Source organism: Falco peregrinus, chromosome 3 (genome assembly GCF_023634155.1).
Source record: "Falco peregrinus isolate bFalPer1 chromosome 3, bFalPer1.pri, whole genome shotgun sequence".
NCBI lineage: Eukaryota > Metazoa > Chordata > Aves > Falconiformes > Falconidae > Falco > Falco peregrinus.
Window position 1 is genome coordinate 57323036 of NC_073723.1, and position 22847 is coordinate 57345882.

A 22847-nucleotide genomic window follows, 5' to 3' on the forward strand; every position below is an offset into this window, starting at 1 on the left:
AGGCTTAGCTTCACCTCTTTTTGCTAGAAGCCATTCCCCTCCGAGGGCTGTGCTGCAGTATTCATCCCACCATCCTCACAACACCCCCAGGGTAAGGAGCTGGCCTTGACTGCCAGGGTTGGAAAACCAAGGAGCAGGGTCTCAGCTGGTGCAAATCAGCACAGCTTCACTGGAGGCCAAGGAGCTGTCCCAGTTCACACCAAATGAAGGTCTGGCTTAGAGAGGCAAAGAGATGCACCACAGACACTCCAGTACGGAGATTGGGCATCTCAGCTTCCCAGTCTGACAGTACTGCCAGCGTAGCTCGAAATCACACCTGGCAGTATGTCTTGCTGCAATCAGCTGAGCAATGCAGAAGACCAGTCCTCAAAGCCAGGGCAAGGTTTTCCACTCCCCTCAGTAGCTAAAATTCACCATCTTGTCTTTTCAGTAGCAGTGCCTTCAGTTTTTGCTGCCCTTCATCTTTAGCCACCAGAGAATGCCATCAGGCTCTGCCACCCAGTTAGCCTTCAGCAGTTACAACTGCAGTGGGTGACAGGTGGATACCTGCACACACAGGGGACCTGGGTGAGTCCCCTTAGCTATGGTGTGAAGGTCAAGCAAAACCATGACAGTCCTCACAAGGCGTGGGATCAGTTCCCCAGACCTTCACCAGAAAAACCTCCCGTGTGCCCATGAGGGGCTTATGTTGGTAGACGGAAGCCCTAGTTTTATGTATCATCCGAAGGTGTAGTGAGGGGAGCTGTAGAAAAGCCACAGGCACTGCAGACTTAGCTAGACAGAGCAGGCACTTCCTTGCAGCCATCAGACACGTTCCCCTATCAAGTAAATTTCCAAAGATTTTAATGTAGCTTAACAATTGCGTTGGAGACAAAGGAGAAGGCACAGTGTACGGGGCCGGGGGGAAATCCCAAAATGATACCCTTTTATTTGTAAAGCTCTGGTGAAACAACTTTCCAAATGACATCCCACTTAAAAACCAATGGAAACCAACCTAACTATGCGTCAGTCACACTATACAGATTGCACCCTACTTTTTCAAGATGCCTAAATATCTTCTGGAGTATTTACATATGTATCAGTTAGGTAGTAAAGTTTCATTGTGATTTGTCTCTTTCCAGCACATACTTATTCAATGGCAAAAAAAAAACCACCTGGGGATGCACTTGCATTTTTTTACACTTCCGAGCAAATGGCTAGGGCAATTTTCCTGAGAGAAGGCTTGTTCTTTGAAACTCTTGCTTTAACAACTGGAAATACAGAAAGTGGATGGGTTTTTGTTGCGCTAAAAAGCCTAAGGATGCCTAGTTAAGTTTTTCTTTTAAATTATTTACGTACCATTAAGTTAAAATGTTTACATTCATTCATTCGTATAAAAACTGTTGTTAAATCTTATGCAAATGATTTAACACTGATTGCTGCAACGCAAATTGCACTTCTTAAAAAAAATTATTGTATATATGGAAGAAAAATATCGGATTGCTACCCTGTTTACAAATTTTGACTGACTCTATACAGTTCAGCCAGAAAATACGAACTTTCATAAACACCAGTCACAGTGTACTTTAAAAGTTATATCTCAGTCTTGCAAAGTGAGTAAATATTTTAAACAAAAAAAAAAAAACAACAACAACAAAAAAAAAAAACCAAAATCTCCTTAAACAGCTGGACCTTGTGAGACTTGTACCAAACATTGTGATTTCTTCCAGGGGCGTAGCTGGGCTCTGAAGAGCAAGGCACGCTGAAGATGGAGGGTGCAGGAGGAGAGAACCGACAGGGCAAAGACATCAAATGTTCGGTGCAAAACATCTGCGCTGACTCGAGCAGTACACACGTCTGACACTCTTTAAAAAGCATCTTACTATCTCTGGTAATTAAAGCCTTTGCTGCTCCCTCCCCGACACTGACAACTCCTGCCAAATTCTTGAGGGAGAAGGCGATGAAAGAGTGAAAACAACTATACAATCAGACAGGCAGCACTGCTGGGTAAGTCAAGGATGTATTTCTGAAATTTATGAATAAGTCTGGATTTATCTCTTCTTTTTTTTTCTTTTTTCTTTTCTTCTTTTTTTTTTTTTTTTTTTTTTTTTTTTTTTTTTTTTTTTCAGAGAGAGAGAGAGAGCGTATAAGGCTGCATTAGCTATCCCCTGGTGGGCATGTTCTTTCCGTGTATTTTTCTTGCATAGATGAGGAACTGGATGCTTCAGCAGAGCCTCTTTTGGAGGCTGAAAAACACCTCTGCTGCCAAGGCACAAAAACAATTTCAGAGGAATGGTCTTTGCCAGTACTTTCACTGCCACCATGACTGCTCTGCAGAAGAAACCATGCACGGGCGTCTGGGGGCTGCTGCACAGCGCTGGGATCCAGCTTCTCTCACACCAGGTCACGCCAGAGCCAGGGCACACCAGGGATCCTGTCTCACAGATGCCGTCACTTCAGCTGTGGAGGTCAGGCTGACTCCTGTGTACAGCCCATCTTGACCTGAATACTTAAGGTTGCTGCTTTCAGGACTGGTGCTCTCTCCCGGGCCAGACATCACCGACGAGCTTCCCTGGAGTGGGGGAAAGAGCAAAGAGAAATTTCCTTGAGCAGGTGAGCTTCGCACGCACTGGGGTGTGAGTAGTAGTACGGTGGGCTCAGGACACAGCCACTATCCCAGGATTTCTGTGGAAAACCAGGGCTTCCCCTCTGCTTGCCCCTGTGCCTCAAAATCCTGAAACTGAAAAAATTCCCTCAGGGTCAGCCCACTCATTCAGCCCCGCTGATGGGAGTGATACCTGTGTTTGCATACCAGTACATGGCTATCTTCACAGCAAGGTGGAAAAGAAAGCACATGATGTGCAGAAAAACCTGGAAAAGGGACCACGATGAAGAAGGTAATGTGCATGTGTCCCACTGCCCCCTACTGAAGGGGTCACAAATGCCAACACCAAAAAGGTAATCTGGAAGTGGTGGCACTGACAGCCTCGCTTCCCCAGTGGAAGAAGCCTGATAACCTCCCCGTTCTCCAGCAGCAGGTGTGGAGCACCTCCTGGATATCAGCCTTCTTTGGTACCTTGACCATGAAATGCCTAAAATCATTCCTCACCCTTCAAAACGCTAGCCACAACTACCTTATCCCTGTAAGACTGGCCACTAAAGGAGGTGTTCTTTTCATCTCAAGTGGAGAAACACCATGCCTTTGAATCAAGAGTCTTTTTGTTCCACCACCTACATGCACAAGACAATGCGCAGGGGAGCCCCGGTAGGCACGAAGATGAACTTCTGAACTGCGCTGCAACCAGTCCATTTCTTTTAACAGTGAAATGGAGAGTTACAAAGACAAAGGAACGATCATTTTTTCCATGAGGCTGAGCAGATCTGCTAAAGAGGAAAAATTCACAGTGCCAGACAGAGAAGGGGCAACATTTTCACTTGATAAAGGAAATGTTTAAGAGCTGACTTCATGCAAAATTAACTCTTGGATATGTCAGCTCTAAAACCTTAATTTACTTGTTAATGGATAGTCTTCGGATGAGATTTCTTAAAAAGAAAGAAGAAAAAAAAAAAGACTATCCTAAACTGTGATTGCAGAAGCTTCCTGCCTGCCGTTTAAGTGAAAAGTATACATATTTAATCATTTTACAAGAGTAGAGCTCTTGGCTCTCCTGGAGCCGTGCCAAGCTAGCAGTCCTGACATAGGAAAAGCAAGACGTCATTTATTCAAATGTAATTTCCAAACAGTGCTGTGCAAGGTTCTTGTTGCCATGCTTAACCCAGGGCAAACCTCACCTTCTGAAAAAGATACTCATTGCCAGCAGTCACTTTTGTCTGAAATAACCCAAACTCCTATATTTTCTTTCACTTCTGTTAAAATGGTTGATCACTGCTATTGTTCCACCCAGTCATCCAGCGGGATCCCACTCTGCCAGTCATTACCCAGAAATGCAGAGACGGAAGGAACAACTGCTTGCCCCCAGAAAAGCACCAAAATAGCTCTAATCCTAAAAAAGCTGTTTTATCACTCCCTTAAATACACAATTGCCAATCAGTGACAGCAAATCCCCATACTCTTTTTCCCTGTGACTACGAACAGATAATTTGATGAGGTGGGTCTCACACTAACCTTTGGGTCTGGTTTTGGTCTTGCATCAGCCCAGTTTTTCAAAAAGGCTTTTTATTATTATTTCTAATACATCAAATAAACTGCTGTTAGCACAAAAGACATCTTTTTTAACAGTCCAAGTGTCCCCATGGGTGAAGAAGGATTTAAATTAGAGTTGAGCAGTGTTTGCTCAGCCTGAGCTAAAAACACTGGGAGCTGCTTTGAAAGGTTCCCGTTTGCCCATATTTGCCGCTGTTGTTCCGGTAGGCAAATATCTTATCACTACCTGTTTTTTCAGGGCTTGGAAAGTGTAATTCACCCTTTTCCTGATTCAGCCCTACAAAGGTGGGGTGCAGGGACCTGCCGTTTCCATGTGGGGTTATCAGCTACCCCTCCCTCAGGCACCCCAGAAGGGAGGACACAGAGGCACGTCCTGTTTGAAGACTGCCCATCCCTGCCCAACCAAGGCCGGATCCTGCCTCCATTGAGCCAGGACCTGGGCAGGACTGCTGGGGCTGGAAACCCCACCCCGGTAATGTCAGGACAAATCCAGGCAGCTCGGGCAGCTCCCAAAGTGAGGCACGGAAAACAAACTTTAGCTCATGAAAAGGACACAGCTGAATCACGGCTTTGCTCCCAAGCCTGCCTGCGTGTGCTTACTTCCCCAGCTTAAGGGATGAAAGACAACAGAGGTTACAGTTAGTTATTAGAAAACATTGTTCAGCTGGAATAAATAAGCTGAGCAATGCTGCTGAAGTCAACAAGCTCCTCTAATTGACAACTGCTGGCTCTATCAATAAAAAGGTAATGGATTTATTGTTATTGCTGAAATCTGATAATAGGATAGATCATCAACTGAAGGTCAGCTTCCTGAGGAAAAAAAAGAATGAAGCCCGTTGGCAAGAGCTTGCCTCCCAAACAAACAGAAAGTTGTGTTTGTATCTGCAAAGGTTCCTCTTTTTACCTAAACCAGCAGGAGCTGGTCATGGGGCACCCCCCAGGTAGGTTGCGGGATTCTGAGATGGCCTTTTTGTAGAGGACCTGTCCACTATGCTCACAGGGAGACCTCAGCCAGAGCCACAGGGGGACTTAGGCACCTATGTCATACCCAAACATGCTGTCAGCACTCTGGAGCCAAATTCACCCCCGTGCAGATCAAAACCAGCCTGCTCAACCTGTCCTAGCCAGCACTTGGGAAACACCACCAGCATTTCTGGCTGAAGGACTCCTGCTTTCTTCTACCCACTAGTTCCTGCACCATCTTCCCACCACAGATTGCTGGGAGAGGGGAGGGAACTTCTCTCGGACCACCAACCCCCAGCCTTCCCCCACATCTCCACAGCCAAGAGGCCAAAGCTCTGGGTAAGGTGTTGTGCTAACAGGTGTGGGTGGCAAAGAGCCTCGATCTAGACCTTTGCTCTATCAGATAGACCTTTGCTCTACCCACTTCACAGGTTCCAAATGCTCCATGAATTTTGGACATTACACTAAGTCTGTAGTAACCCGAGTCTCAGCTGACACTCTCTTCCTCCTCAGTTAGTCTAGTTTAGTTTCGCTATGCTTAAATAATAACCATAGGCAGCTGAAACACACTTGCAAAAACTTCTTTTGCATGTAACGTGTTGTGGCAAACTGTGGTGGAGTCCTTAATTTTCCAGTCTGAGCCCCCCTGCAATAATTGCCATCCCCATTAAGAGCACTTTCTCCCAATACTGTCACTCCCTGCTTTCTGCAGAGCAAATCTCAGCACTGCGAAACCACAGCGTTTTTTTTCTGATTTAGTGACCCTCTTAGTACACAAAGTTGTCATTTCTTGCTAGTCCAATTGATCTTTTTCTTTATATTGCTGACATGTAAGTTTACATGTCTTTGAATCTCTCATTTGTGTTACAGCAACATAAACCTGTGATTAATACTTCACTAATTTCCTAAGGGAGGCAATTTCCAGTGTGGCTTGGGAAAGCTGATGACCCCACCGCTGTCGAGGGCTGTATGAATAACTAGCTTTATTGCTTTGGCAATAAAACAAAACCAAACAAAATATAAGTGTCCATATGGATATAGAAGTTTTAGGTAGAACGAAAGACACTCTTTTTCCTTGGTTTTCCCCATTGAAACAAAAAAGCTGGATTGCTTCACTCTGATACAAAATGAAATGCCCTCTTTTGAATACATGTACACAGAGCAAAGAAAATGAATGACTGAATGTATGAAACTGAGCGGGGAAAAGAAAGCAGCATCTTATTTTGTCCAGGAGCGAGATCTAATGCAGAAGAGATAGGAGACCAAGAGAAGATTTAAAATGGAGTATCAGGTCTCCCAGCATAATGCTCTGACTACCAGACTATTTGGTATTTTAGGTTGCCATGTTCCTCATGCCTCCTGTTGATCTTATTCCACCTGGTTTAGATAAATATTTATTCATACCAGGACTGAAGCACCGTGTTCCCGTTTTCCAGGTGAAAGTCCTACCAACCATGCTGGTGAGCCTTTCTCATCAGAACTCTGTCCTGATGGCTACAAAATTATTCTATACCCACTGAAATCTTATCATCAGATAGTCTGAAGGACCCTTGGCCATTCAATATTCCAGCAACCAGGTGTTTAGGAGATTTTTTTAAAGAGGTCAAGTGTCTGGTTTGTCCAGACTCTGGAAGACACTGTATGGAGGCCGATTCCCCCACAACCTACGTGAATATCCTACCAATCCGCTGCCTAAAAAGGTGCAAAGGACCTCTAACCATCTCATGAACCCTCTTTTGAAAACAAAGGAAAGCAAATGCAGGAGAAGCTGTTCAGATTATTCAGCCCAGGTTGTGAGGCATTTTGGGGATGGTTAGAACTGCATTTTCCTGCTAGCTCACCACCTGCTGAGGCCATTTCAGTCAGCTCTCTCACTCGCCACCCTACAGCACTGAAGAGCCAGTCCTGAACTGCTTCTCCAGGTAAACCTCCAAGGGAAGTAAGCGCTAATTTTACCTGCAAGGCCACTGTCCTAAGTTACTCTAGGGTGTGTGATTCCAGTCTTTCTGGGGAAGCTCCAGACGGGAAGCAAAGGGCACAGTAGACTCTTCTGAAAGAGGAGCTCCCCTGGTGCTGCTGAGCCTTTACTGACATCAGCCCAGGCACAAGGAGCCTCCATGTCCTGCCATAAAAAGCAGATTTTACAGCAGTTTTCATACTGCCTTTTAACCTAATAAGGAAATAAAGTCCTTCTGGTAATCACACTACTTGGAGCCCCTGCTTGGAAATGGATGGGTGTGCGCTACAGATCGTGCCCTTCTTTTAGCAGCTTATTCTGCATAGCTTTTCTCTGTACAGTTTCAGCAGCATCAAAGGGAGAGCAGGTATAAATGCAGATGCAGGCTGCCTGAAACCTCCAAATCTTCTTTTTATGGGGACATAAGGCAACTTCATATATCATGGAGCTGGACCTTTTCCACATTAGTAACACAGGACTCCCAGTACTTACAGTGCTTAGGAAAACAGAAATAGGCCTAAATCCCAGATCCAGATGTGAATTTGGCAAATAGCCCCTTTACAATGGGACAACAAAATATCTCTGATCCAAACACTTCTAAATTTTTAGATGTTTGAAATCAATTTTGCACCCACAGCAATTCATTAATCATATCTTTTAAATGTTTAAACCTCAGCTAGAATGTAAAATCAACATTTAGGGTTCTTGCTAATCTGTTTCAAAATTGGCATCATATAAGATTTCTGTCTCGAAACAGATAGTCTCAAAGACATTTCCAAGAGTAATTGCTGCCCTTCTCTTTTTCTGCTCTCCCCTCTTTACTTTAAAAGAGATAAAGAAAGGTAGGGCAAAAAGTGAGTATTACTGACACAAATGAATTCTGCTGAATTTCATTTCCATTAGATTTCTACATAACTGGGAAGTCTTTTGGCAGCCTCCCATAAAATGCATAATAAATTGCTTTTGTACCAGTAGAGGAATTCGTTTTCTCTGTTTCATTTAGCAACAACATTGCTGTGAATTTCACACAACAGTTTCTAAAACGTCATCAGATTTCTCTGCCTAATGTCAATTTGGCATTTTTCCCCGCTTCACAGAATAAAGACTGGAGAAGTAAAAACAGAGCAAAACAAAAACAAGTTGCCATGCCAGCTGTGCAATCCACAGGGAATGAGCCAGGTTCACCCTTCCAGCAGGTGCCCACGTTTCAGCCACGTCACCAGGACTGCTGGCAATAGTTGATGTTGTTCTCCCTAGAGCAACCAAAGATTAGAGCCTGCGTTCATCCATCTGAGGGTTTTTTCCCTCCTGACATGGCCTGGAGAAGTTTATTCACCTTGTACCACTGCCTGTTCTAAGAATAAATACAGTTCTATGTATGGGCTATCAATGGCTCAACTCAAATGGAAAAAGGAAAAAACAATCGAGGAAAACATAAGTTTAGAAGAGTATCTTTGCTTCAGCATGTGATCAGATTACAGGCTGCCCCACTTTAAAATGCTGGCATCCCTTCATTGCCCACACCTTCAATGGGCCTTGTGAGTGCTCAGCCCCTCCCACAGGATTTAGGCCCATAAGAAATTATTTCACTCCCTTTGCAACTAGTAGTCAGGCTCCCAGATGTCTGGGGCAAGGGGAGCCACCGCTTTCTACTTTCAACCTCTAGGCTCCCTGCTCCTCATCCCATTGAATTGCTGGTGCTTGGACAAAGCCAGGAGCCCAAGGGAAGGATATGGCTCTACCCACTACGTGTCCTGACAGCCGCTCCCCTGCAAACCCCATCCTCATTTACATACATATGGGGCTGGGGTGCAGGGGTGGGAGATCACTGGCCCTTCATGTAGGGTTGGAAGGGAGTTAGGGTGATGCCTCTATGTCTGGTGGCTGCTGCGGCCTCCCCACTTCAGCATGTTTCACAGCCCCTCTCCATCACTTCCTTTCCCTGAAATTTTTCACAAGAGGAAATATGCAAGTGCTTTGCATATTGCAGGGCACATCCGATCAAATCATGGTGGGGAAAACGCTCTGCAGATGTTACTGTGCTGCCTGCTGGATACAAGGGGACAGATTTCCCTGGCCCTTGTGCAAGGGTCCTTTCCGAGCCTGATCTGCTATGGAAAAATCAGAGACAACTGAAGTCCTGGCACTGGGGGATGCCACCATGTAATTAAGAGCAGCCTCAGGGCCCCTGGGAGTTGCTCTTAGTTGCTAATCGCTCTCAACTAGCCTTCTGGCTCACAGACCATGCCCCCACCCTGCTCCCCTCTGGTATCCACACAACTCCACCTGGCAAAATTAAATTATGAATGGTACTATTCAAATTATAACATAAAGATTATTAATAACAGGTTTGACAAGCTCTCCTAGGGAGAAGGGCCACAGAAAGCAAGGCAGGCTTTAGCCAGACAAGAAGGCAACAGCACAGAGGACATGGGATCTCGTTCATACGGTCTCTCCTTCCCCAAGCACATGGCTGTGCTGCCGACAGCCTCCACTGCAGCCTCGGCCCCAGCTGGGATTGTGCTTCAAATTCTGTCCATTATATAAATCTCACAACATTCCTCAGGATCGGTAGTCCCGCTTAAGGCAATGTAAGGAAAATGTAAGGAAAATTTGGCTGCATTTTATTAGGGGACAACCTAAGACAGTGCATAGTGGTTCACTGGGGGAGCCTGAAACCCAGTAACACTTCATTTTTGGGTTAGTTTCTCTTTTTTTGATGTGATATTTTATTGGACTGGCAGGGTTTTCTCATGGCGAAGACAAGCCCTTTTAGCAATATCCCTGTCTGGCAGCATCCGAACCCAAAACCCAGTGCCTCTGAAACTGGGTGGCCCTGTCAGTCCACGAACAATCCCATTTGCTAAAAATGTTTTTTTTCCTCCCCTCGTACAATGAAACTTTGTACGTCAGGAATTAAACTATTGAAAGGAATTTGGATGTGGGAATGCTGAGACATATTGAAAAATAGTTATTATAAACAATGTCTTCTTTTTATTAATAAAGGAGTAGAGAAAGCCACTTTAGGAAAGCTTTTCAAAGAAATGATGTGGCAGATTAAAGGATACAGAAGGCCCAAGGAGTGAGTGTGGATATGGGTATGTATAGCCAAGGGGTTAGAAATTAATCTACATTAAGCTTCACAACTTTAGCGGTAGTATTTGTTTTCATACATGTTAACTGAGTGAAGAAAGGAAGTTTGAGGTAGTTTGAATACATAATGCAAAATAAGGATCAGAACTGAAGCAGGGGATGATCAGTGCTCCTCTGGCGCTCCTTTGGAGCTTGGTGCTGCCAGATGCTGAGATCTGTCCCTGCGGAGCCCTCTGAGAGGGTTGATCCCCTACATGCTGCCATCAGCAGGGCACCTCAGCCTGAGTTCAGCTGGGTCTGGGTTGGGGTTTAAGTGCACATTTTAGTTTAAAAAAAAGCCTTCACGTTTCCCTTCATACAGCAGGATAACATTTTGCTGGGGTTTACCAGTCATTTGGGATAATGTGTAAAAATGCATAGATATATAGATATAGATACAGATGTAGAGATAGAGATAGAGATATAAAGCATATAAAGCAGCTTTTGGAAAATATGACAGCAGCAGTGAATTGAATTATAACTTCTTATCAGGTCACTTCAGAAAAAAAGGGGTACAAGCACAATTGTTTCTTGAAAGGTTCAATTGGGCATGATTTATTGTCTCTGCTCCAAAAGAAAACCTCTGAAATGGAAAAAACCTGAACGTTTCAAAACAAAACATCTGAGGTTAAGCTGTAGTTAACGTAATCATAAAAATTATATAGATCTTAATTAAGAGGTTTGTAAAGCACTTCAGCTTGCTGTTCTGTTTACAGCTATATGTAATATCCTCCAAAAATCTTGTTCCAGTATCAGCTAACAAAACCGGAAAGTTTGTTTAGATTATTGTTGTGCTAGATAAGATAAAAGCTGTGATAACATTGCACAGTGATCGGCCTTCTTACAGATACAGATACAGGCTTACGGCTTACCCCGGAGGCTGCAGTCTGTGTGCTGGGAGAAGCGGTTTTGCTACAGTCATCTGAGTTAGTAGAAGATGTGGATGTTGGAGTCATAGGAACCGCAGTAGTACTGTTACCTGAAAGATGAGGAATTGGTATTAAAAACAAATATTTTCCATCCAGGGAAAAAAACTCTTGCAGCTCAACTGTCTTATCTTTTTATATTTACCAGAGCATGCCTTTGACTTATTTATGTTCTTAGGTTTTCGCTTCCTGGTCTGAATTCCTTCTTTTTTCATAGCAAGAGGTCGGGGAACCTAAAAAAATTACATTTCCACACCAATCACAGAGTTGTACAAGTAGTCTAATATCAATGCTATAAGATCAAATAGTCATATTGAAAATGCCTGGACAGTGAGTCAATTTTCCGTGTCACAGTACTGATTCCAAAAAAACTTTGCATTTCATCTGGGCAAAGCAATGGGTTGTTTTATGGAGAGTTTTAGCTGAATAAAGAAAGCAGGGAAATGTTTTTCTTGATGTGAATTGAAGTTTTTCCAACACCTCAGTCAGTCCACAGAAAAACAGCACACTTTTAGGGAAAACCAGCATCATTTGGCCATAGGTCATATGAAATTAAATTGGACAGGTTCTATATGATCTCTGATTCCTTATTCCAGTCAGTCAGGAATTACCTCCAGGGGCTGATTATGGAAAGCAAGAACGCATATGAGGGAAAAAAATACTTCTCTACCTGTGAACCAGCTACGCAAACCGTATCATCGTCAGTTAAGTGTCTTAGGACAGAAGCTTTAGGCCATAATAGATGTAGTATTTGTTCTTATAAGCAGCTCTGCCTGTGATACAGCTTTTTAGTATCCAAATTTATATTTATAGGAAAAATGTGCTCAAAAATCACTTTTGTGTTCTGTGTCATCATGATAATTATACAGAAAACTTCGGCTTAAAATATATGTTAACTTAATGATAGCACAAGTTTGGGGAAAGACAATTCAGGCATATGCTTACTATCATTATAACTTTTAAACCTGTGATACCATTTACATTTTTCTTGAGGGCCAGACCAAGTCCCAATCACTCCTAATGCCCTCACTCTTCAAACACTTGTGCTTGACTGTAACTTAATTCACAGAGGCATAACAGGCTCCAAGTCTCACCCAAAACCTATTCCATCACATTCAGGATAGAACTACTTTCTACCTTTATTATTGCCTACTAGTGTCTGAAATTACATTTAAAGTTTTGCTGGCATAGCTATGGCTTAAATTACATTTAAAGTTTTGCTGGCATGGCTATGTCTGTCTGTAAAAAACCTGTCTTATTAAAGTTCTAGGGATTATTTTCCCCACTGAAGAGCTGGTTTGAATCCTGGTTGAAAAAAGACCTCTGCCACTCATCCAGAGGTGGTTTCTTTGTACAGTCTGTCAGGAGAGCTACAACAGCAAACACATAGCTTGTCAAAAGCATAACTTGCTAAAATGGCATAACCGTTTTCTAATGTCACACATTTTTCAGTCATTTTATCCATTTTGTTCACCATTTGTTAACTCCACGGTTCAAACTGTGAGCCAAGACCATTAGCATCCACAGAAACATTGCCCCGACCTGAGGAAGCCCAATGACACCCCCTGAAATCACCGGGCACCCACCAGCAGGAGGACCACCCCTTCCCCCAAGAAGCATCAGAGCTAACGGGGAATCTCCCTCGGCGAAGCGCCCGCTTACCCCATGGAGCTTCATGTAGAGGCCACAGGCATTGCAGACGGGCTCACCCTCCGCGTTCCTGCGCCACAGGGTGGTGGTCGTGGTGTGGCAGTTGGCACAGGACAAGCCCAGCCGCCGGGACGAAGGCTGAAGGCAAGCATAGGCAAACACAGATGTAAAAGGTAGGCAGGAGCGAATGATTTATGTCTTTACAGTTTATAAGAAGTACTTTAACACGCAGCGGGGATGGTAGGAGCTTTTTTTATAGCATCTGTCAGCAATGTCGCAGAGTTAAATCAAGATTATCCTCATTTCAGAGACTGGAAAGCTGACATGAAGAGGTACTGTGAGTCTACAATTCTGGGCAGGCATGGCTGAGGCAGAACTCACGTTTGGGAGCTGCTGACACAGAGACCTCTGTTCAGACCTCCAGGCTCTGGCTATTCCTCCAGCAGGACAGCTAGGAAACATCTCCACTACAGCTCCGTCCAGCTGAAGAGAAGGCACATCACTGCTGTGCCACCTCTCCAGCCAGTTCAGCACACTCTCTCCTGTGTGGTGAGCAAGGAGGCAGCTCTGAACCTGCCACCAATACTTCCAACTCATTGGCAAAACCAGCTGCTTTAATCACCTGCCTTCAGTAGCACCACAGCTAAGGAAAACTTTTGTGGGAGTCCCAGGGGTAACACATACAAACGGCAGCGTCTTTGTAAAAAGATCTTTTCATCATCGCCCCTTTTACCCTTGTGCGAAAAACAACATGCCTCGGGAGAGTGTTTTACAGAGCAGAGTTTCCCCTCAGCCAGCAGAAAAGCTTGTGGGTGACAACAAGGTCCCCACTGCAAACAAGCCATTTATGACACTCTTCCGTGGAGTTTGGAGCCAAGATGAAGCAACCTTGTATCAGAAATAACCGTATAACCCGGAGCTTTATGGCTGCAGGCTGTATATCATCAGTGAAGGCAGTCCTCATAAACATGTGAAATGAAGGTGAATGGGTTATAAAAGTCCCTGTAATGAGTGATCTCTTTTACGTTCATCACAAGCAAAGAATTCCAGCTACATCATAAATCTAGTCTTTTTCAAAGTATCACATTGTCAAAAAAAATACAAAAAAATCTGTGCCTAGCTCTGTCTCTGGCAGCTGAACAAGTTTACATGGAGAAGTCAGTTTTAAAGGATTGCATTAATCTTATTCTGACTATAAAGCACCCATAACCAAAATTACTAACTTAAGGGTACAATGCCCTTCCTCCTGAATCATTTACTGCTGGGTTGTTAGACATAACTCAGTCACCTTTGATACTGCAGAGCTGCCTGCCACTTGGAAAACCAATAAAAGTTTTAAGAATGAAGAATATTCTAGAGTAATAACCAAGTTTTCTTGAATTTTATCAGTTTAAGTTTCTTTAGCAGTAAGCTGTCATCTTACACTACAGCTCAGAAAGAATTCTAGATCAAATACGAATTTTGTAACTTTGAATCAGTAATCCATTTTTAATTGCTCAGGAAAAAAACCCAAACAAAACAACCCCAAAAAACAGCCAAGTGTAATACAGGCTGAAATACATGCATATACTATATAATCTTAAAAAGCCAGGTCTCATGAAAACAGAATTTTTTACCTGATCATTAAATACATACACACAGAGTGTCCAAATTGTGCCCCTCGATTCAATATGAGTTTTACATGCATAGGGTAGAAAAAAGCTGGTCCTAACACATACGCTTTGTTTTCTGTCTTTGCAAGTGAAATGCTGTCAGACATTTCACTCTGTTAATCTTCCTTTCTTTTGTATGCAGTCTGGTATAAATCTTCATTTATTTTATTTCAATAGCTTTTGGTCATTGCCGTATCTAAACAAACAGTGGGGAAGCTGGCATGTTTTGAAGCCAAAACGACTTTTCTGCTGCAGGAATTTTATCAGAAACTTCGGGGCAATCTAAACATGTTTAGCATTTTGAAAACATTTTCCCTTCTCACCTATATATTTCCAACTGTATGAACACACAGTCCTGGTTGATTTATAGTTGTGGCTAGGATACTCAGAAGGGATTGTTACACAGTGCTATTTCAGAGTTATTTTGCCGAGGTGTCAGGCTGAAATCGGGCTGCGGTTTGACTCTGTTTTAGTCTCCTCACCCCTACCCCTCCATCAAAGCAAAAAAAAAAAAAAAAAAAAAAAAAAAAGGACAGAAATGCCAGAGCCAGGTATCAGCTAATCAAAATCTGCATTGGGCCAGGGTGCCGTGGCCAGTCGAGCTCCTACACCAGACAAGCGGCAGATCTGGCCTGTCCGCTGCGTTTGTCCCCAGTAATGAGGTAACACCTTGTGCCATGAAATTTAGTGGACAACCAGCTAGAAAAAAACGGGCACCCAGCAGTAACTAACCTCTGTCTCAAAGTTAAATTAACTCTTTGGCTTACAAGAAAGGTCTTTAAGCAGAGGTGGGGTTGGTTCTCGAGCCCTTACTGCATTCTCTGATCATCATGCATTTGGTTTTCGTTTTCCCCCGCTCCCGTAAGGGCATTAAATTAGAACAGTTGTGAAATAAAAAACGGGATGTGTTTTAACGCTAGGAAAACAGGCACGGAGGGAAGCAGCTGGCGTGACTGAAAGGGGCTTGAAAGGCTGATGGGTTTGATACACTGTCTCCATACACAAGGGTCCAAACATCAGCTTGGATTATACCGGCATGATTTATTGTGGCTCACGCGGTAACAGCCATTACTGAAGAGTGTATTCTTTCTCTCTGCTGACCTCCACCCAGATTTGCTAAACATAATGTGCAGTTCCCACTTGTTAAATTTTCTCCCTGCCTATTCAGTGCCAGCCTGAGTTATAAACAGGGGTTCTGGTTTGTATTATTTATTTCCCCCCCTAGTTTTAGGAGTATATTTTTAGAAAAATTGCTGCTCATTTCTTAGGAGTAAAACAAAACAAAGGCTATTATCATTGTTTAAACAATTGGTTTTCTTTGAATTATATACAAAACTTGCTTACATTCCCAAGGATCGAGCTCTCAGCAAACAAAGCAGGTCTGGAGAAATTCCTAGCCCTCTGAACAAACACTTTCCAACCTTGATTTTTTTTTTTTTGTTGGAAACGTCCAACATCAGCCGCAAAAATTCCGTTCAAGCCGCCGATGCCCCCTCACCACCAAGATTCATCAACTCAAAAAGCCAAGCTGGCCTGTGCCCGGTGTGCTGCTCACCAGGGGCCGAGGGCAATTTTGCCAGCGTAGGGCCCGGAGGAGGGCCCGGAGCAGCACCCAGAGGGCTGCCAGCCCCGTCACCCCTCAAAGCCAGTCAGGAGCCCCAGTTCTGTTTTGCAGCTGGGGGCATCACCGGGCTGATTTGCTTTGCTTGCGCTCCCCCATCCCTGTCCACGTTTTCCCGCTGGCTAGGGCTGAGTGGGGGTCCCTCGGGGCGCAGCTCCTCTCGCCCCCCTCCTCCCCTCCATCCCCACTTACCACTCTCTTCTGGGGTTTGATGAGGGGCCGGCTGAGGCCGTTCATTTTGGTGTAGAGCCCGCAGGCGTTGCACAAGTAGTTGCCGGTGCCGTCCCTCCTCCAGAGCGGGGTTTGGATGGAGCCGCAGTTGACGCACTCCCGGCTCTCGGACAGGTCCTCCAGCAGCTCTGGGGGCAGGAGCAGAGGGGAGAGGCGGTGGGCACGGCCGCCGGTGGGCGCGGAGCCCCGCGGAGCTCTGCCCCGACCCCGCCGCGCCGGGAGACCGGCCCCGGGCGAGCCGGCAACCGGCGCTGTTCAGCCCCCGGGAAAGCAATTCCCGGCCACGATCGCGGCCATGCGGTGACTTTTTACAAAATCTTTTTTTTGTTTGGTTGTTTTTTTGGTTTTTGGGTTTTTTCCTTTCTTTTTAAAATTCTTTAACTGTACCAGCCTCGCTGCCGGCTCCGGAGCAACCTTTGCTTTACAAACCGGAGCGGAGCCGGTGCTGCCCGGGACAGGCTGGGGGGCACCGGCCAGGCGGAGCGGCGACTCCCGGCAGCACCGCACTCACATCGGGATTTGGCCTTTCGGAACGTGGCTGGAGCGGCCCGGGGTCCGCTGGAGGGGTGAGACCCCCGCCGCCGTACCCAGAGGCGGAGAGGCGGCTGCGCTGGTCTTCGGAGGGGGGCAGGGGGAGGTAGCTGCCCTCCAGAATAGCCCGCTTCCGAAGCCCACCCTGGGAGCCGGGCCGCAGCGATATAAGGAGCGATAGCTTTGCCCATATTCCCCGGGGTCGAGGCTGGGCAAGCAGTTTTTACCCCAACTCCCCTTTTAAATGCCTCGCAACTAGTAAAACTTCAGACTCAGAGACAGCGTTTGGAACTCTGGTGTGCCAAGACAGCCACCACTTCACCTCGGCTGTTTGGTCAGATTCGAGCTAGCTGGTAGGAAACAGAGGAAATGGAAAAACATGCGGTGTTCTGCCTCCTGCTCCCACAGCTACTGAACACGGGGGGGGGGGGGTGGGGGGAGGTCTAAATGCACGGCAAAAAACAGAGAACCCACCTATAAAAGCAAACACCTTCACTCATGCGAATCCTTATATTCTTGTTCTGACTCACCTCTCCATATTTCGGGGGGAAAAAATAAATACGGATCTTACATATAGCGTGCCACATTGTGCAGGAATAATAGAAGGAGGTGTTTGGATTTCTGCAGCAACGTTCGAGTCGAGGCTGGGAAAGGCTGTTTCAGGCTCACAGCCTCGTCACTGATTTTTTTTTTTTTTTTTTTTTTTTTTTTTTTGCTTCCTCCATCCCCTCCGCTACCTGCCTTAATTCATCACTGGGTTATTCTTTAGCGTTTCACTTACTAACTTTGCGCTGTGAAGTGAAAGAGCTTATCATCAGCAGGCAGCTTTGGGGACAGGGCTGCGGTGACACGGCGGCGCTGGGCTGAGGAAGAAACGGCCTTTCGGCCCGCACCCACCGCAAGCCATGCCTCTCCTCCCTTCGTTCGCAAATTATTAGGCGCCGAACAGGAACACGGCAGAGTCCAGAGAGCACAGTTCAATTTACGTGGTCAGCTCATAGCTCTTAGCACATCGCTAAGATTTATTAATCTTTGCACTAAAAGCGCCATTGAAGGCTGTAATCAGGAAAATGCTTAAGGCTTCAAGGACGCTGAAAGTTAAACAGTTATTTGTCTCAGCTATTTACTTTATAACATTACCTTCGTGCCTGCAGAAAGAAATTCTGCCGTGACAATATTTCTCGGGGATTTTAAAATATTTTTCCCCTTAGTGTGTGAGAAATACATTTATCTCCAAGGAAAGCAAAATGAAGTTTTAATTTTAGATAATGTTTTAGTAACTCTACGGGTAACGTTAAGAAAGCCGCATCACACTGTCTAATGCTTAGCCGTAAAAATACACTGCGGCTACGATTTTCCTGACCGCTGACATGATCATTTGAAAGGGGAACACGCGTGTTTTCAGCTTGGCTGCTGCATTTTGTCTTGCGGGACCAGAAACCTCCCGTCTGCTTTGCTACAACGCGATGGGGCCCCCCCTGCACCCACCCTGCCTCTCACCGAGAGGCCGACCCCTGCCCCCTCCCGCAGCACCGGGGGCCGGCGGCACTGTCCAGGGAAACGCGGGGAAGGGGCCCCTACTTCGTCCCGGCCGGCCGGGCTCTCGGCCCCGCGGCAGCGGCTCCGGAGGGGCAGGGGCGGGCGAAAGCCCCCCAGGAGAAGGGGCCGCTGCCGTGCCCCTCCCGGGCTGGCCTGGCACTCCTGCCCCAACCTCCTCCGGCGCCTTGCTCCTTCCCTCCTCTGCCGCTTCTCCCCCGCCCCTCTTCTCCCTTCCGTGAGATTCTCCAACCCCACCTCTCTCCCTAAAAAAAAAAACAAACCACTAACCCAGGATTCCTTTCCTCCATCACCTAATTTTACACTGTAACTTTGGGAAATACAGTTAAAAACTCTGCTTTCGTGTCGGCCTGAGACGCGGCTTCTCGGCTTTGCTCTGCCTTTCTGCTACCACCACTACAACTGAGTCTTCTTCCCTCTGTCATGTTAGTAAACACCAAATGGGAGGCTGAAAATGCCTAAATCCACCGGGTACCATCGAGAGACAGGAGGAGCACTGTGGACACCCCTACAGAAAGATGAAAAGCCATCGAATGTAATCTTGTCAGCACTGCACTGCGGGAGAAAAATCCCAGTGTGTATAAAATATACCTACCTGGTGGGTAGTTTATGATTAAAGCAAATGCTGATCAAATGTGTGTGTGCGAGTGTGCATACGTACACATACATATTTACATACATAAATATACATTTATATAAAAATGTACTTATATACACACACACACCTCTCTATACATCTGTATTTATATACACATACACATACTCTAAATCTGAAGAGGCTGCTATAATCGTTAATCTTTCTACCTCAGATTAAATCACAGCAGTTCAGCCTCCCCTTCCACAATTAATTTAATGACACCGAGAATTTCCTAAACTAAAAAATAAATTAATTTTAAAAAGAGACGGGACACCTCGGAAGCGAAAGTAAAACTCCATCAGAAGGTGCCGTATTTTAACAATAGTTTATAAACGGGGTTTCTCGTTGATATCCGAGGTTTTGCTTTGCTGCTTTTTTTTTTTTTACGAAGCAGCGAAGTGGTTTGTAGTCGAGATAATCCAACATGGGCTAAGCTAGCTCCTGCGATTTTCCACTAAGCGACAAGATAAGGTTAATTCGCAGTGAAATTGTCAACATTTCATGGCCAGATTTAGGGAAAGCAGGAACGTACGGAGCTGGGAAAATTAAAAGTGAGGCTTACACCGGGCGATCCGTTTTGAGAACGGCGGGTTTGCAGCCCCGACCACCGTACCCCAGCCACCGCCGTTTTTCGGGGCTGTGTCCCCCCCAGCCCAGCGCACACGACGAAGGCCCCTGCCGCTGCGGAAGAGCCGCGGCCCCGGGACCGCCGTCCTGCCACCGGCACCGGCGCCGCGCCTCCCAGCCAGCAAACCCCGCACCGGGGCCGACCCACCGCCGCCACCCCGCGCCCCCCGGCACCCCCGGGGCCCCCGGCAGCGGGCAGCCCCGGCACGGGCGGCCCTCCCCTCCCTGCCAGCCCCCCGCGCTCCCGGCGGTTGGCCTTACCTGTGCTGGGTGCCCGGACTGGGATGGGGGGCCGCCCGGCCCTGGAGGCAGTGCAGCATGGAGTTCTCGAAGGGCGCCGTGGGCCAGGCGGGGGTGAGCTGCGGCCCCACGTAGGACGTGTAGGGCCCCGGGTAGGAGCCGTTGAGCGGCCGGGCCAGCGGGCTGTACTGGTCCCTGGCACCCAGGCTGTTGCTGTAGGCGCCGGGCTCCCGGGAGGCCCCATTGGCCACCGGCGGGCTGGGAGAATAGGGGAAGCGGCCCGAGGGGTGGGAGCCGCCGCCGGTGCTGTACGAGGGGCTCTCCGCGGCCGGCTGGGACCAGACGGCGTGGCCGCCGCCTGGGTGGCTGGGCTGGGTCGCCCCGCTTCCCTGCAGGTACGGCAGCGTGGGCAGCATGGAGCCCACGCGGGTCGTGGGCACGTAGACGGGCGAGCTAGGCGTGGAGTGCATGAAGCCGCCCGGAGACCCGTCGTAAGGCGTGGGGCCCTGGGCGGCCGATATGGCCAGGGTCTGGTACATGTCCTCGGGCTGCTCGGCGCCGAGGGCGCTCAGCTTGGGGCCGCGGCTGGACCAGATCAGTTTGTTGGCTTGGTCTAAATCCGCGAAGAGCAGGATGTCCTCCCAGCTGGGCAGGCCGGAGGGATGCGGGGCCCCGAAGTGCACGTAGGGGGCGAGCAGCGACCTGCCCTCGGCGGCGGCTGTCGGCGGTGGGGCCGGCCGGTGGCTGCCGTCGGGCTCCGACAGAGGAGTCTTGGAGGAGCCGCGCTCGCCCTGGGATCCGCCGGAGGAGGAGGAAGAGGAGGAGGAGGAGGAGGGCGAAGGAGGAGACGGGCGCGGCTGCCTGGTCAGGAACGGGCAGGAGGAACCACCGGCGTCCGCAGCGCACCGCTTCACCGCGCACCAGCCGCCTTCAGCCACGGCCATCCAGGTCCCCTTCTAGCCGCTGGGTGTGGATGGAGAAGGGGGAGGAGGGGAGGAGGAGGAGGAGGAGTGGAGGGGGGGTCCGCAGGGCAGGGCGGAGAAGGAGGACACAGAAGAGCGGGGCGGGGGGTGGGGGGAAGAGAGAAATAATAATAACAAAGTTTGCAAACAGGACAGCCCGTCTCCCTGCCTTAATGAGATTCATCAAGGCTTATCTGGACCCTCTGAGCGCTTAATCAGTCATGTCGCCTCGGCGCTGTTGTCCCTCGCCCCGGCGGGATGGGATCAAGCAGCCCAGGTCAACACGGGACGGGAGCCGTCGGCCGCGCAGCGCCCCGCGGAGCGCGATCCCGCGGGGACGGGGCTGCGGGCTCCGGCCCTGTTCCCTGCGCCGCTCGGGCTGCTGCCCTCTCCCTCCGCATCCCGGGCTGCGGATTCCAAGATGAAGCACGCCGGGGCAAGGGTGGGCGGGAGGTCGTGGGGACAGAGAGCGGGGAAGAGGGATATTTTCCTGGTCTGTGCCAAAGCCCCTTCCCTGGCTGCTGTCGTTGTTGTTATTACTATGGTTATTTCAATGAATGAGTCATTTGACTCGGTTCCATCGAGAAAACAATTAGTAAGGCGATCCCTTTAAGGTTACTTCTCCGGAGAGCGATGTTAGCTTTTCCGCGCATCGCCTCGCTTGTTTCCTTATTTCCAGCCCAAGGTCACGGAAAGGAGGAGGAGGAGGGAAAGGCACCCGAGAGCCAGGAGATGCGCACGGGCCGGGCCCCGACGTGTGCGCGGCGGCGCCGGGACACGAGCCGGGGCAGGGGCCCGGCCCGGCGGGCTGTGCCTGCGGCAGGGGCCGGTGCCAGCCGGCAGCCCTGGCGGGGGGGCTGCCCCGAGCCCGAGCACACCTTTGGGGGATGGCACCCCTCCCGCAAACATTCGGGCCACCCCCCACCTCCACCCCGAGACCGGCCGCATTCCGGAGCCGCCAGCATGAGCGAGGCCGGACAGCCACAGGAGCCCCCGGTGCCCGGTCGCTGGGGGAAGGGGCAGAAAGCGAAAGGGGACGCAGAGAAGTGACAGCAAGAGGAGCGGGTGGCGAGGCTCTCCGCTCTCAGCCCGCCTCGGGGCTCTCCAGATAAATATAGGCACATGAATACAGGACACACGCACACAGAGCCCCCTCGAGAATAGGCACCACATACGTGTCTCCCTCCTGCGAGATAACTGGGAGATAAGGCTCCGGCAGATAAGGGTTCCAGGCACCGGCGTCGGATGTTTGCCCAGAGTCTCCCTCGGGCTCCCCCAGCCAGGCGCAGCCGCCGCGCCGCTTTCCTCCGGGAGCGGCCGGAGGCAGAGGGGCAGGAGCAGGAGAGCGGGGAAGGAGAAGGGAAATCGCGGTGGGGGGACGGCGGCGCGAGGGGCCAAACCTGCTGCCGGTGCCCGGCATGGGGCCGGGGCGCGGGGCCGCGGCGGGCGTAAATCCAGTGCGGCGGAGGAGAGCGGCGGCGGCGAGTCCGGCGGCTGCTGCCGGCGGCTCATGTATAAAAAGGAGAGAGGAGGCGCCTCTCGCAGCCCTGCCGGAAAACTGCAGGGAGCCGGCCCTGATTGGGCTCGACGAGCCCTAAACAAACACGGAGCTCCGCAGGGGTGCCAGTCCCGGCGGCCAGCCGGTAGGGGAGGGGGGGGGCGGGGGGCACTTCGGGACCCCCTCCCTGCTCGGGGAGCGGGGAAGAGCAGAGGGGACTGGCCCTCACAGATGCCCGAGTCCTTTCTTTTCTTTTCTTTTCTTTTCTTTCTTTTTTTTTTTTTTTTTTTTTTAACCCAGAGATAATACACACTCTTCCCTCTCCCGGATAATATCTTCTTTAGGGTGAACACTCACCTTTTATAAGGATTTTTTCCTCGCGCCTCCCGGCCTCGCAGCGGACGGCCCCTGAGGCCCGGGAGGATGCACGTCTGGCTCTCGCCCTAAGCAACCAGGTGAATGTCTCCCCCAGCCCTCCCATATCTCCGTATTTTCGCTCGTTAAAAACGGAGATATCCG

The 22847-nt window shown here is 48.5% G+C and overlaps 1 protein-coding gene across 1 annotated transcript; it reads right to left on the reverse strand.

Annotated features, from left to right (window-relative positions):
• Positions 1–890: 890 nt before the first annotated feature.
• On the reverse strand, positions 891–22440 carry GATA6 (GATA binding protein 6). The gene is given in 8 exon segments (XM_055800719.1): positions 891–2551; positions 11069–11175; positions 11268–11355; positions 12785–12910; positions 16238–16404; positions 19890–19917; positions 19919–20831; positions 22231–22440. Coding segments are annotated over 7 exon segments (1578 nt in total). The 5' UTR covers positions 20813–20831; positions 22231–22440; the 3' UTR covers positions 891–2383.
• Between the last annotated feature and the right edge of the window lie 407 nt (positions 22441–22847).